At 47.0% G+C, this 14,919-nt stretch overlaps 1 protein-coding gene across 1 annotated transcript in view; it reads left to right on the plus strand.

Moving 5' to 3' along the window:
• Positions 1 to 10,519: 10,519 nt before the first annotated feature.
• The window catches only part of LOC109905639 (FRAS1-related extracellular matrix protein 2), a 127,184-nt gene continuing 122,784 nt past the window's right edge, over positions 10,520 to 14,919 (plus strand). The window contains exon 1 of the mRNA XM_031790732.1: positions 10,520 to 14,753. Coding sequence (XP_031646592.1) covers positions 10,672 to 14,753 — 4,082 coding nt within the window. The 5' untranslated portion in view covers positions 10,520 to 10,671. The remainder of the gene's footprint in view (positions 14,754 to 14,919) is intronic.

A 14,919-nucleotide genomic window follows, 5' to 3' on the forward strand; every position in this document is an offset into this window, starting at 1 on the left:
AAAAACTGAAAAATTGGGCGTGCAAAATTATTCAGCCCCCTTAAGTTAATACTTTGTAGCGCCACCTTTTGCTGCGATTACAGCTGTAAGTCGCTTGGGGTATGTCTCTATCAGTTTTGCACATCGAGAGACTGGCATTTTTTCCCATTCCTCCTTGCAAAACAGCTCGAGCTCAGTGAGGTTGGATGGAGAGCATTTGTGAACAGCAGTTTTCAGTTCTTTCCACAGATTCTCGATTGGATTCAGGTCTGGACTTTGACTTGGCCATTCTAACACCTGGATATGTTTATTTTTGAACCATTCCATTGTAGATTTTGCTTTATGTTTTGGATCATTGTCTTGTTGGAAGACAAATCTCCATCCCAGTCTCAGGTCTTTTGCAGACTCCATCAGGTTTTCTTCCAGAATGGTCCTGTATTTGGCTCCATCCATCTTCCCATCAATTTTAACCATCTTCCCTGTCCCTGCTGAAGAAAAGCAGGCCCAAACCATGATGCTGCCGCCACCATGTATGACAGTGGGGATGGTGTGTTCAGGGTGATGAGCTGTGTTGCTTTTACGCCAAACATAACGTTTTGCATTGTTGCCAAAAAGTTCAATTTTGGTTTCATCTGACCAGAGCACCTTCTTCCACATGTTTGGTGTGTCTCCCAGGTGGCTTGTGGCAAACTTTAAACGACACTTTTTATGGATATCTTTAAGAAATGGCTTTCTTCTTGCCACTCTTCCATAAAGGCGCCAGATTTGTGCAATATACGACTGATTGTTGTCCTATGGACAGAGTCTCCCACCTCAGCTGTAGATCTCTGCAGTTCATCCAGAGTGATCATGGGCCTCTTGGCTGCATCTCTGACCAGTCTTCTCCTTGTATGAGCTGAAAGTTTAGAGGGACGGCCAGGTCTTGGTAGATTTGCAGTGGTCTGATACTCCTTCCATTTCAATATTATCGCTTGCACAGTGCTCCTTGGGATGTTTAAAGCTTGGGAAATCTTTTTGTATCCAAATCCGGCTTTAAACTTCTTCACAACAGTATCTCGGACCTGCCTGGTGTGTTCCTTGTTCTTCATGATGCTCTCTGCGCTTTTAACGGACCTCTGAGACTATCACAGTGCAGGTGCATTTATACGGAGACTTGATTACACACAGGTGGATTGTATTTATCATCATTAGTCATTTAGGTCAACATTGGATCATTCAGAGATCCTCACTGAACTTCTGGAGAGAGTTTGCTGCACTGAAAGTAAAGGGGCTGAATAATTTTGCACGCCCAATTTTAAAGTTTTTGATTTGTTAAAAAAGTTTGAAATATCCAATAAATGTCGTTCCACTTCATGATTGTTTCCCACTTGCTGTTGATTCTTCACAAAAAAATACTGTTTTATATCTTTATGTTTGAAGCCTGAAATGTGGCAAAAGGTCGCAAAGTTCAAGGGGGGCGAATACTTTCGCAAGGCACTCTAGGGTTATAAATGTTGTAGGTTCTCCATGATAGGATAGGGTGCCATCCTGTCATGCACGTCTCTTTTGTAAAGCAGTCAGATATGTTCATAAACAAAGCACGTTCTCCATAATCCAGGATCACATTGTCTAAATCCCATGTCCATCTCTCCTGCCAGCCAGACAGAGAGGCTGAACCCTGGAGCCAGTGGATGAAATGATGGCAGTTCTCCAAATGGAAGCCAAGGAGCCACAGTGGAGCCACAGCCCAGTGACAGCTCCTTCAGTGGTGGCATATTTTATGCCAAACTTTCTCAGCTCATCTAAAGCTGCAGGGACATTCCAACCGGAGGGAAGAATGAGGTATGTGTGACATTGTGAGGTTGGACCCAGGTGCAGAGAAGAGACCAGACAAGTAATCAGTGGTTAAGGATAAACTTAATACTTTACTGAGGAACGGTAATGGAAGGATCACGGTAACACTGGGAAAACAACAAACACTAAGTCTCAAAAACTCACTCATCCCCCTCCCTTCCTGCAGCAGCTCCAGCCGCGGAGCCACCATGTAGTTCGTTGAAGTCCCGAACAAGTCCCGGATCCAGGATGTCCCGGGTAGGCACACATGCCTGCTCCTTGGGGCCATAGCCCTCCCAGTCCACCAGGTACCTCAGGGTGCCTTGGACGCGACCAGCCCCCAACAGACACCGGACAGTGTATGCCGGGCGACCATCGACAAGTCGAGGGGGTGGAGGGGCAGGTGTGGGGGGAGAGAAGGGACTGGTCCTTACCAGCTTGAGACAGGAGACATGGAAGGATGGACCCTCATAGACCTGGGAAGCTGGAAATGATAGGTGACTGGGTTGGTGCGACTCAGGATCTTGAATGGTCATATGTAGCGTGGAGCGAGCTTCTGCGAGGGTGGACAACCACACTCGTTGACCCAGCCTCGGCTGATGGCACCCCTGCTTCGGCCTCTTGTTCAGGAAACAAGAGGGGGGCGAACCTGAACTGACACTCGAATGGCAACAGTCCAGTGGACGAGTTCGGCATTGTGTTGTGAGCATACTCCACCCAGACGAGGAACTTTCTCCAGTTGCTGGCCTGGGTGGAGACAAAACAGAGGAGGAACTCTCCTGGTTGACCCGCTTCATTTGCCCATTCGACTGGAACCCCGAGGTGGGGGTGGAACCCCAAGGAGAGACTCACCGACACCCCCAACAGGGACCAGAAGGCTTTCCAATACCGTGCGACGAACTGGGGCCCATGATCCGAGACAATGTCCTGGGGAAGTCCGTGTAGTCAAAAGCCATGGGTAATCATGAGATCAGCGGACTCCTTCGCGGAGGGCAACTTGGGTAAGGTAAATGGGCTGCCTTGGAGAACAGTTCAACGACCGCCAGGATAGTGGTAAGCCCTTGGGATGGAGGTAACCCTGTGGTAAAGTCTACGGACTGGTGGGACCAGGGCAGGCTGGGGATGGGCAGAAGTTGGAGCAATCCAGCCAGTCGCTGTCGTGAGGACTTGCTTTGGGCACAGGTGGAACAGGCCGCAACAAAGGATCTCACATCCTCAATCATGATGGTCCTTACCAGCTTGAGACAGGAGACATGGAAGGATGGACCCTCATAGACCTGGGAAGCTGGAAATGATAGGTGACCGGGTTGGTGCGACTCAGGATCTTGAATGGTCATATGTAGCGTGGAGCGAGCTTCTGCGAGGGTGGACAACCACACTCGTTGACCCAGCCTCGGCTGATGGCACCCCTGCTTCGGCCTCTTGTTCAGGAAACAAGAGGGGGGCGAACCTGAACTGACACTCGAATGGCAACAGTCCAGTGGACGAGTTCGGCATTGTGTTGTGAGCATACTCCACCCAGACGAGGAACTTTCTCCAGTTGCTGGCCTGGGTGGAGACAAAACAGAGGAGGAACTCTCCTGGTTGACCCGCTTCATTTGCCCATTCGACTGGAACCCCGAGGTGGGGGTGGAACCCCAAGGAGAGACTCACCGACACCCCCAACAGGGACCAGAAGGCTTTCCAATACCGTGCGACGAACTGGGGCCCATGATCCGAGACAATGTCCTGGGGAAGTCTGTGTAGTCAAAAGCCATGGGTAATGATGAGATCAGCGGACTCCTTCGCGGAGGGCAACTTGGGTAAGGTAAATGGGCTGCCTTGGAGAACCGTTCAACGACCGCCAGGATAGTGGTAAGCCCTTGGGATGGAGGTAACCCTGTGGTAAAGTCTACGGACTGGTGGGACCAGGGCCGGCTGGGGATGGGCAGAAGTTGGAGCAATCCAGCCAGTCGCTGTCGTGAGGACTTGCTTTGGGCACAGGTGGAACAGGCCGCAACAAAGGATCTCACATCCTCAATCATGATGGTCCTTACCAGCTTGAGACAGGAGACATGGAAGGATGGACCCTCATAGACCTGGGAAGCTGGAAATGATAGGTGACCGGGTTGGTGCGACTCAGGATCTTGAATGGTCATATGTAGCGTGGAGCGAGCTTCTGCGAGGGTGGACAACCACACTCGTTGACCCAGCCTCGGCTGATGGCACCCCTGCTTCGGCCTCTTGTTCAGGAAACAAGAGGGGGGCGAACCTGAACTGACACTCGAATGGCAACAGTCCAGTGGACGAGTTCGGCATTGTGTTGTGAGCATACTCCACCCAGACGAGGAACTTTCTCCAGTTGCTGGCCTGGGTGGAGACAAAACAGAGGAGGAACTCTCCTGGTTGACCCGCTTCATTTGCCCATTCGACTGGAACCCCGAGGTGGGGGTGGAACCCCAAGGAGAGACTCACCGACACCCCCAACAGGGACCAGAAGGCTTTCCAATACCGTGCGACGAACTGGGGCCCATGATCCGAGACAATGTCCTGGGGAAGTCCGTGTAGTCAAAAGCCATGGGTAATCATGAGATCAGCGGAGGGCAACTACAGAGGGCAACTTGGGTAAGGTAAATGGGCTGCCTTGGAGAACCGTTCAACGACCGCCAGGATAGTGGTAAGCCCTTGGGATGGAGGTAACCCTGTGGTAAAGTCTACGGACTGGTGGGACCAGGGCCGGCTGGGGATGGGCAGAAGTTGGAGCAATCCAGCCAGTCGCTGTCGTGAGGACTTGCTTTGGGCACAGGTGGAACAGGCCGCAACAAAGGATCTCACATCCTCAATCATGATGGGACACCAGAATTCCCGCCTCAGGAACTCCTGTCCGATTAACCCCTGGAGTGCCAGTTAATTTAGAGGAGTGTCCCCATTGTAGCACTCGAGAACGGGCTGATAGCAGAACATAAAGTCTGCTAGTGGGACCCCCGCCGGGTCTGGGCTTGTCGTACAGTGATTCTTGGATCCCGGGCAATAGACTAGAGTGAAGTTGGACCTGTTAAAAAACAGAGCCCACTTAGCCTGGCAAGCATTCAACCGCCTGGCTTCTTGAATGGAGACCAAGTTCTTATGGTCCATCCAGATCACGAAAGGATGAGGTGCCCCCTCTAAACAGTGTCTCCACCCCTCAAGGGCCCACTTGGCTGCCAAGAGCTCCCAGTTGCCAACATCGTAGTTGCGTTCCGCTGGCTAGAATCACTTGAAAAGATGGGCACATGGGTGCATTCTCTTGTCCCCCTCGTTCCGCTGTGGAAGGACCGCCCCTGCTCTGGTTTCCGAGGCGTCCACCTCTACCATGAAGGGACGAGTAGGATCAAGATGAACGACGATGGGTCTGGAGGTGAAACGTCCCTTGAGCTCCATGAATGTCCTGTCAGCCGGGGTCCATACAAAAACAAGTCTGGGACTTGCGGGTTAGGGCCGTGAGAGGTGCTGCCAACGTACCAAATTTCAGTATAAAACGCCTGTAAAAGGAACTGCTGGACTTGTTTGAGTGAGGCAGGACGGGGCCAGTCAGTGACCACCCTAACCTTAACAGGTTTCATTTGGATGCAGGCGGTAGAGATCATGTGGCCCAGGAAAGAGACTTGGGATACATGGCACTCACCCTTCTCGTATAGTTAGTATAGACGTATAGTTGACTCTGCATGAGGTTTCTCAGGACTTTGCGGACGTGCAGGATTTGTTCCGGAAGGGTCTTGGAGAAGATCAGGATGCCGGCGAGGTAAAGAAAGATGAACCGATTCAACATATACCTAAGAGTGTCATTGACCAATGCTTGGGAGACTGCCGGTGAGTTCGATAATCCGAATAGCATGACTAAATACTCATAGTGGCCACTAGGGGTGTTAAAGGCAGTTTTCCATTCATCTCCCTCCCTGATTCTCACCAGATTGTAAGTGTTGCGGAGGTCCAGCTTGGTGAAGAATTGGAGCACCCTGGGCCAGCTCCAAGGCAGCGGACATCAGGGGTAACGGTAACGGTTCTTAATCGGTTCTTAATCAGGATCCTATTCAGCCCTCTGTAGCTGATGCAGGGACGCAGACCTCCATCCTGCCACGATCAAAATAAATCTAAGAGTCTCTGAGTATTTCACCCCAACTTGCAGTAGAATGGGCTTGATCTGATATTCCACCTGGCCTGGAGCCATTGGGGCGTCCATGGAGGGCTTGAATCTGCAGAGGGATGGGACATTTCATGCAGGGGATTTGTAATTCTCTGGCGAAGTCAGAGAAGAGACCAGACGAGGAATCAGCGGTTGAGGATAAACATAATAATTTACTGAGATATGGTAACGGATGGATCACAGTAACCCTGGAAAAACAACAAACAGTAAGTCTCAAAAACTCACGCAGGAAACAAACGCACAACGCACATAATTCAAGCTTCAGCAAAGCAACAGAAAACATACCTCTTTTAACAGGGAAATCATAATGAGTAAATAGGACACACCTGAGGTCATCAATGTCTTTAGGATGGTCTCTGCTGCCCTCTGGTGACAGGTAGAACCATTAATCTAAGTAGATAGTCTGTATCCCAAATGGCACCTTATCCACTACTGTATAAAGTATACTACCTATGGGCCCTGGTCAAAGTAGTGCACTATATAGGAGATAGACAGGGTGGGGCCCTCTCTACATGTACGGTAGAGCACAGTGGATGAGGTGGTGAATGACAACCTGGCTGACACTCATACAGTAAGTATACTCTCAAACTGACTGGAACACTATATCATTGTTTAACTCGATTACTTTTAGCATCAGATAGAGCCTTCAATATACATCAATATTCTTCAGTCTCCTTTTCTTTGTTAAACCGTGCAATTATGTCTAAAAGCCTCCCTCCAGCATGTCAATGGACATGTAACAGCCTCTGTTGGCTACACTTCTCCAGCCTCAGGGTACACTTTAAGCTCTGAAAATGTTGTCATTTTAAGACATTAAGCTCATAGAGGAATGCACATTTTCTTTGAGTGTTGTATGTATTTTGTGTTTGCATTGCTCACTGTTGACTTGCTGAATGAATAAAAGTTATACCCATGTGCTATACTGCGTACTAAAACTAAACTGCATAGTAAATATGACCCAAAACAACTGTGGGCCTATCTATAATATCTATATCTATAACCACCAGGTTCCTCTCTGCATGCACTGAGCTAATGAGCTCATTTAAATGAGCTGGCAGTGTCATATCATACTTTCATCCCAGTATCATATCATACTTTCATCCCAGTATCATATCATACTTTCATCCCAGTATCATACCAGTATCATACCATTGTCTTTGACTGACTGTAGCCTCTCAATCAATATTCAGCTACCAGCCGATGGGTGTGGAGAGAGAGATGAGGGGTGTAGAGAGAGAGAGAGACATTCTGACTGGGGGAGAATGGGGAGAGATGAGTGGAGCATCAGATTAGCAGAGGGAAGAGAGAAAGTTCAGGGGTGTGGAGAGGTAGAGGCACCCTGACCGTGCCTGACAGCTGTCGGAGCAGAATGCTCTGTTTAGGAAACATCTGACAGCTAGAAGACCTGGGTGATGAGAGAGACGGATGGAGGGAGGTGGGGAGGAAGGACACAGATTGAGGAAGTCATTGCATGGCTCTTAGCACTGCTAAAATCTGCAGGATAGAGTAAATCAACAACAACTAATGATATTGGGCTCTGGTCAAAAGTAGTGCACTATGTAGGGAATAAGGTGCAATTTGGGGATGCATGAATAGAGACATTAATCAACTGTGTGCCAGCAGACTAGAACACTCAATACTTCCCTTTCTGATGGTGTTGACATCAGCCTGTTGTCCATGTTCTCTCTCACATTCATTATAAGCAGCTAGCTGCCTTCTCCACTCAGATTTGCTGTACAAAGCTATGCAATGCTATGCATTACATGTCAGTCAACCAACACATATCCCATATCTCAGATGATTGTCCTGGGTTAGACCCATTGGGTCATAATGTAAGCCTAGTATGTGGAATATGTAGAATGAGAAATATATATGTGTATTGGTATAAGGAATTATTAGTATTATGAATTTGTATGTGCAATATGTCCTTATACAGTAGGCCTATTTAGCAGTGTTGGGGAATAGTGAACTACATGTAGTTCAACTTTGCAGTAGCTTGGTGGTAGTTAAACTAAATTGAAATCTAGGTAGTGGTTTCAGTAGTTAATAATTGTTTCGCCATGTAGCTGTGTAGTTAACTACTGGAACTACACTCTACTTTTTTTGAAAAAATAAAATAAAATATGGGTGATGTAGGCAAGGATTTCCTTTATTTTTCGGCATCAGACCTGCCTAATTCTCACTTAAAACATACAGTATGGTTTTGTATTTAATAGGCTAAACCACACATTCTGACAACATCTGACCCCAGAGGGAACTAATTCTTGCAATTTGTAGTCTGACATTCCAGATTTAGATATGATAATTTTTTACGAAGTAGTTTTGTGAACTACTTTCTCAAATTAACTTTATTTAAGTAAACTATATTTTTCTTAAGGGTAGCTTTAGTGTAACTTCACTTATTCCAGTGAGAAGTTATTGGTACTGTAGCGTAAACTATATTTTCAGAATAGCTTCCCCAACACTGCTAGTTAGTAACAATGTTCTGCTGTTATATTTGTCTATTAGCTTAAACAAGTGATTCCATTTTGATTAAACATTTATTTTACAAAATTAAGGTATTTAAAAGGTATATATATATATATATATATGGTGATTAACAGATTAAGATTAGAGTGTCTAGTTTGAGAAATCGACACCTCACAAGTTCTCAACTGGCAGCTTTGGGATGCTGGCATTCTAGGCAGAGTTCCTCTTTCCAGTGTCTGTGTTCTTTTTCCCGTCTTAATCTTTTATTTTTATTGGCCAGTCTGAGATATGTATTTTTCTTTGCAACTCTGCCTAGAATGCCAGCATCCCGGAGTCACCTCTTCACTGTTGACGTTGAGACTGGTGTTTTACGGGTACTATTTAATGAAGCTGCCAGTTGAGGACTTGTGAGGTGTCTGTTTCTCAAACTAGACACTCTAATGTACTAGTCCTCTTACTCAGTTGTGCCACGGGGCCTCCCACTCCTCTTTCTATTCTGGTTAGAGACAGTTTGTGCTGTTCTGTGAAAGGAGTAGTACACAGCATTGTACGAGATCTTCAGTTTCTTGGCAATTTCTCGCATGGAATAGCCTTCATTTCTCAGAACAAGAATAGACTGACAAGTTTCAGAAGAAAGTGCTTTGTTTCAAGCCATTTTGAGCCTGTAATTGAACCCACAAATGTTGATGCTCCAGATACTCAACTAGTCAAAAGAAGGCCAGTTTTATTGCTTCTTTAATCAGAATAACCGTTTTCAGCTGTGCTAACATAAGGGTTTTCTAATGACCAATTAGCCTTTTAAAATGATCAACTTGGATTAGGTAACACAATGTGCCTTTGGAACACAGGAGTGATAGTTGCTGATAATGGGCCTCTGTACACCTATGTAGATATTCCATTAAAAAATCTGCAATTTCCAGCTACAATAGTCATTTGCAACATTAACAATGTCTACACTGTATTTCTGATCAATTTGATGTTATTTTAATGGACAAAAAATTTGCTTTTCTTTCAAAAACCAAGACATGTCTAAGTGACCCCAAACTTTTGAACGTAGTGTATACCATAGATGGACCAGAGCTACCCAAAACGATCAATTCTATTACACCACAAGAGGGAGCTCGAACATGTTTCCTTAAACTCTACCCTATATTGTTTTTTATACAGATATAATCCTCTATTTTAGGATATAATGTGTAAACTATTTGATGCAAATCGAAATGTTTTGTAAAAATATATTCATGAAATGCTGATGAATTTCGTTATGTTAATGTAGCATAGTTAAATCCTATTTATTGATATACTGTGTTGACTTGTTATATATAGGCTTATTATTGCAATAATAACCGATTTACCAACAGCGTTTCCATTGCTGTTGAAGAGGTCCAATTAAGCCTAATATGTTTTGGACTTTTGTGTTTAGGCCTACTGTCAACTAATTACAAAAGAAAGAGATTCAAGGGGCAATCTATGATTGCTATATCCATTTGTGAACTTTTAAATACCCATATGCCTATCTATTTAAATACCCATTGATTATTTGAAAAAAACAATATATACATGCCTCGACCTTAGTTAAATTGTGTTAAAATATAAACTTGTTTTACTCCTTTGTTTGTAAACAAAGTAATTGTAAACAAACACTGTATCGCCTCGAAACATGGTTAAAACTATCATTTTGATCTCATGGATGGTCAGTCATTGTACCCATAGCTGTTCATCCCCATCACGCAGCTATTTACGAAATCATTGGCGGGGGTGCCCGATTGCTTTGTCATTGTTTTAACTGCAGATTGCCCATATAAGGTAAAGTGGTTTATTAAGGCCAACCTGACTGCACACATCTTTCCTATTCAATTTTAAATGTATTTTTCGGTAGAATTTCGCACCTTATTTGCACCTTATTCAACCTGCTTCTTCAAATCCAACCCATGCACGAGCGTTTTCGGGTTTTGATTGACATCTTTCCCTTCCATTCAAAAATCAATAAACGCATTCCAGCCTAAATATCCTCCAATCGGCGGACGAGAGGGCGTATCTCTCACTCTGGGGCTCCAAGTGCATGAAGTTTATCCTGAACAGAAGAGAGCAGCGGAGAGAGAGAGAATGGTACACCTCAGCGCGGATGCGAGTGAGATATTTATCAACACTCATTTTATACTCTCATAACTTTAGCTGAACTGCTCGTATTTCTTTCTGGATTTTATGTGCAAAATTCTGCGCATTTTTGCATTGGCTTCTTTCTCCAAATGGCTTGGATTATTCCTCCGCTGTTGCAACGCCAAGGGACTGGTACTGGCGCTGTTGTTTTGCTCTCTGCTTTGATCGCGGTGATTGTGACAGAGGACTCCGCTGCGCAGGTTTTCGACAGTTATGGATTATCATACGCATTGAGATCGGAACTGTCAGAGGATGCTATATTGGTGGCCAACAATGGAATACGCGTGCCTTTCGGGAGAGCAGTGTTCATTGATCCTATCAATGATCTGGTAATTCAAGTACAACCGGGAGACAGATGTAGTATAACGGTTCTGGATAACGACCCGCTCTCCCAGAGGCCAGGGCAGCTCTCTCCCAAAAAGTTTCCCTGTGAATTTGGTCCCAATGACGTAAAGTATTCTCACTTCGGGGCCAGGAGCCCCCCGCTGGATAGGGTGAGGCTACAGCTCAGATATGACACTCATACCGACACCATAATCATCCCGTTTATGATGGAAGTGGAGGTGATTTTCACACAGTTGGAAGTGTTAACCAGAAACATGCCTCTGACTGTTGACAAACTGCTTGGCACTAGTAACCCCATTGACAGTAAGATTCTGGAGTTCACCTATGATAGAAGTGAACATCAGTGTAAAATAACGTCTCTCTCCAGTGGCAGTGCATTACCCAGGTATGGGAAACTTGTAGATGAGGGAAAACTTGGAAAAATGGTGGACTGTGACAAATTTATTAAAATGAATACCCGCTATCAGCACACTTTTGCACACAAATCACCCAATAGAGATTATTTCCCAATGATTGTGGAATTACAAGATAAAGAGGGTAATCTGCTGAAGCAGGAGTTTTTCCAGGTGATGGTGCGTATAAAGGATGGAGAGGAGAACACGGCTCCTAAACCCAGCTTCGTGGCCATGATGATGATGGAGGTGGATCAGTTTGTCATGACAGCCATCACCCCTGACATGCTGGCTGCTGAGGACATTGAGTCTAACCCTGACAACCTTATCTTCAACATCACCTCCCCCCTCTCCTTCGAGGAGGGGTACATAGTCAGTACAGATGACCGGAACCTGCCCATCACCTCTTTCTACCAGGGAGACCTCAAAGAACTAAAGATAGCCTACAAGCCTCCGTCTGTGGACTCTGAGACAGAACGTATCTTCCAGATAGAGTTTGAGGTGGTGGACACTGAGGGGGCTGTGTCTGATCCGTTCGCCTTCATGATTGTAGTGAAACCTATGAACACGCTTGCTCCAGTAGTCACCAGGAATACGGGTCAGCTTCTCTACGAGGGTCAGTCCAGACCACTGTCCAGCTCTCACAACCTAGAGGTCAGTGACGAGGACAACCTGGATGATGTCAAGATCACGGTGGTCGACGGGCTGCGGCATGGCCAGCTGACAGTGCTCGGGTCACGCAGGAAGTTCTTCGCCCCGGCTGATCTGGACGGGGGCGTGGTCATCTACCAGCACGACGGCAGCGACACGTACAGCGACAACATTATCTTCCGGATGACGGATGGGAAGCACGAGGTGGAGTTCCTGTTTCCCCTGACAATCGTTCCCACGGATGATGAGCCGCCCATTATCAATGCTAACACGGGGTTAATCCTCTTCAAGAACCAGATGATGCTCATTTCGCCACTCACACTCAGTGCTGCAGACATCGACTCTGAGGACTCCACTATCAGGTTCACCATAGAGGCACCGTTCTCGCCTATAGGGGAGGTGCTGCTGAGGCAGTCAGAGGCCCCAGAGGACCCCTCCACCTGGAAATTCAACGCTGAGGATGAGCTGTATGAGAAAGAGGTTACAGAGTGGCTACAGCAGGATATCACAGATGGGAAACTGTTCTACAGACACACAGGGCCTCACAGCACTGACACAGTCATGGATCAGTTTGTATTCCGGGTCCAGGATGATAATGACCCCCCTAACCAATCAGAACAGAGCTCGTTCATCATCAAGATTCTGCCTGTGGATGACATCCCCCCTGAGCTGTATCCTGGTACCACCCTCCAGATGACCGTACACGAGTACCAGCTCACCTACTTCCGGAAGAAGTTTCTCCGCTACACTGACCTGGACTCAGAGGACAGAGATCTGAAGTACACCGTCACCCAGCCCCCGACAGACACAGATGAGAACAGCCCTGTGGTACTGGGCACTATTGTGTTAACAGAGAGTCCAGACACTGTAGTGACTGAGTTTACTCAGGCTCAGGTCAACCACCATAAGATATCATACAACCCACCTGACCTGGAGCTGGGGATCACAGCCCACGTTCTGCAGGTCCAGTACACGGTGGAGGATACGTCAGGGAACACTGTCACCGGGACGTTCTCTATATTCCTGCAGCCTGTCGACAACAAGCCGCCTCAGATAACCAACACTGGCTTCACTATATTCGAGCGGGGAACGCACATAATCACCAGAGCTGAGCTGCATACTGTGGACTTAGACACGGACAGTAGCCAGATCTCCTTCACTCTAACTCAGCCCCCTCAGCACGGCACGGTCCAGTACACCTTCACTGACCTGACCAAAGGAGATGCGTTCAACCTGTTGGACATCGCTAACGACAGGATCTCCTACATCCACAACGGAGACGAGTCCACCAGCGACTTCTTCCAGCTGGATGTCAGTGACGGCGTCCATGTTGTGACCATCACCATCAGGGTTACCGTGAAGCCCATTGATGACGAGACCCCGACCATCAGCCTGCCGGCTGGAACCATCGGCTCCTACATCGACGTCCTAGAGAACGGAGCCACTGAGATCACGACTAAAGTCATCCAGGGGCGGGACGAGGACACGGACGACCTCCGTTTGACCTTCATCTTGGAAGACCCACCGGTTTTCGGGGAGATTCTGGTGAACGGGGTCCAATCAGGAAGCTTCACCCAGGCTGACGTCATCAACGGACTGGTGGTGTACGCCCACACCAGTGGAGAGATCGGCCTCAACACTAAATACGACTACTTTAATCTGACGCTGACAGACATGTCTGATGAGTGGACGGTAGGGGGCAACAGGGTCACGGGGGTCAGGGTTCAGATCACCATCCTCCCCATGGACAGCCAGGCTCCAGAGGTGTTTGTAGGCCCACAGTTCACTGTCGTAGAGGGAGAGAAGAATGTGATAGAGATTTTTCACATTAGCGCTGATGATATTGACACTCCTAATGATGACCTACTTTGTACCATCATCGTCCAGCCCACGTCAGGCTACGTGGAGAACATCTCCCCGGCCCCAGGCTCAGAGAAGTCCAGGTCTGGGACTGCGATCAGTGCATTCACCATCAAGGACATCAGACAAAACCACATCTACTACGTCCAAAGCATCCATAAAAGAGTGGAGCCGGTAGAGGACAGGTTCACGTTCAGATGCTCTGACGGCATTAACTTCTCCGAGAGACATTTCTTCCCCATCGCTATCATCCCGTCCAACGATGAGAAGCCAGAGATCTATATGAGGGAGTTTGTCGTCATGGAAGGGATGAATATTGTCATCGATACGCCCATCCTGAACGGAGCCGACGTGGACATCCCCTCGGACGAACTCACTTTCATCATCACCAAACCACCAAAGCACGGCTTCATCCTCAACCAGCTGACAACCGGCACCGTCACAGTCACCAACTTCACCCTGGACCAGATCAGGGAAGCCTCCAGTATAGTGTATGAACACGATGACTCTGAGACCAAGGAGGACAGCTTTGACTTAATCCTGACGGACGGTAAATATACCGTGGAGAAGACCATCATTGTTATGATCATCCCTGTAGATGACGAGACACCCAGGATGGCCATCAACGACGGTCTGGAAATAGAGATAGGAGACGTTAAAGTGATCGATAACAATGTTTTAAAAGCCACTGACCTGGACTCTGAGGATAGTACTCTGACGTACGTTGTTCGCTACGGGCCGGGCCAGGGGTTGTTACAGAGGAGAACCCCTTACGGGACGTTAGAGAACATCACAGTGGGGATGAACTTCACCCAGTACCAGGTGGACCAGGCTCTCATCGTCTATATCCACAACGGGCAGGAAGGAATCCGGGACCTTATCAAGTTTGACGTGACGGACGGGATCAACCCTCTGATCGACAGGTACTTCATTTTTACAAATGTGTTTATTGAGGTTTTCTAAAATACAAACAATACACTACAGCTACAATAATAGAATAAACAACTTGAAAAAAATGATGATTCTTGCTAGGTATGACATTTCAGTTTGTCAGGGTGCCTCCTAATGGATCGTCTTGCAATTATTTGT

The sequence above is a fragment of the Oncorhynchus kisutch genome, linkage group LG15 (assembly GCF_002021735.2).
Source record: "Oncorhynchus kisutch isolate 150728-3 linkage group LG15, Okis_V2, whole genome shotgun sequence".
NCBI lineage: Eukaryota > Metazoa > Chordata > Actinopteri > Salmoniformes > Salmonidae > Oncorhynchus > Oncorhynchus kisutch.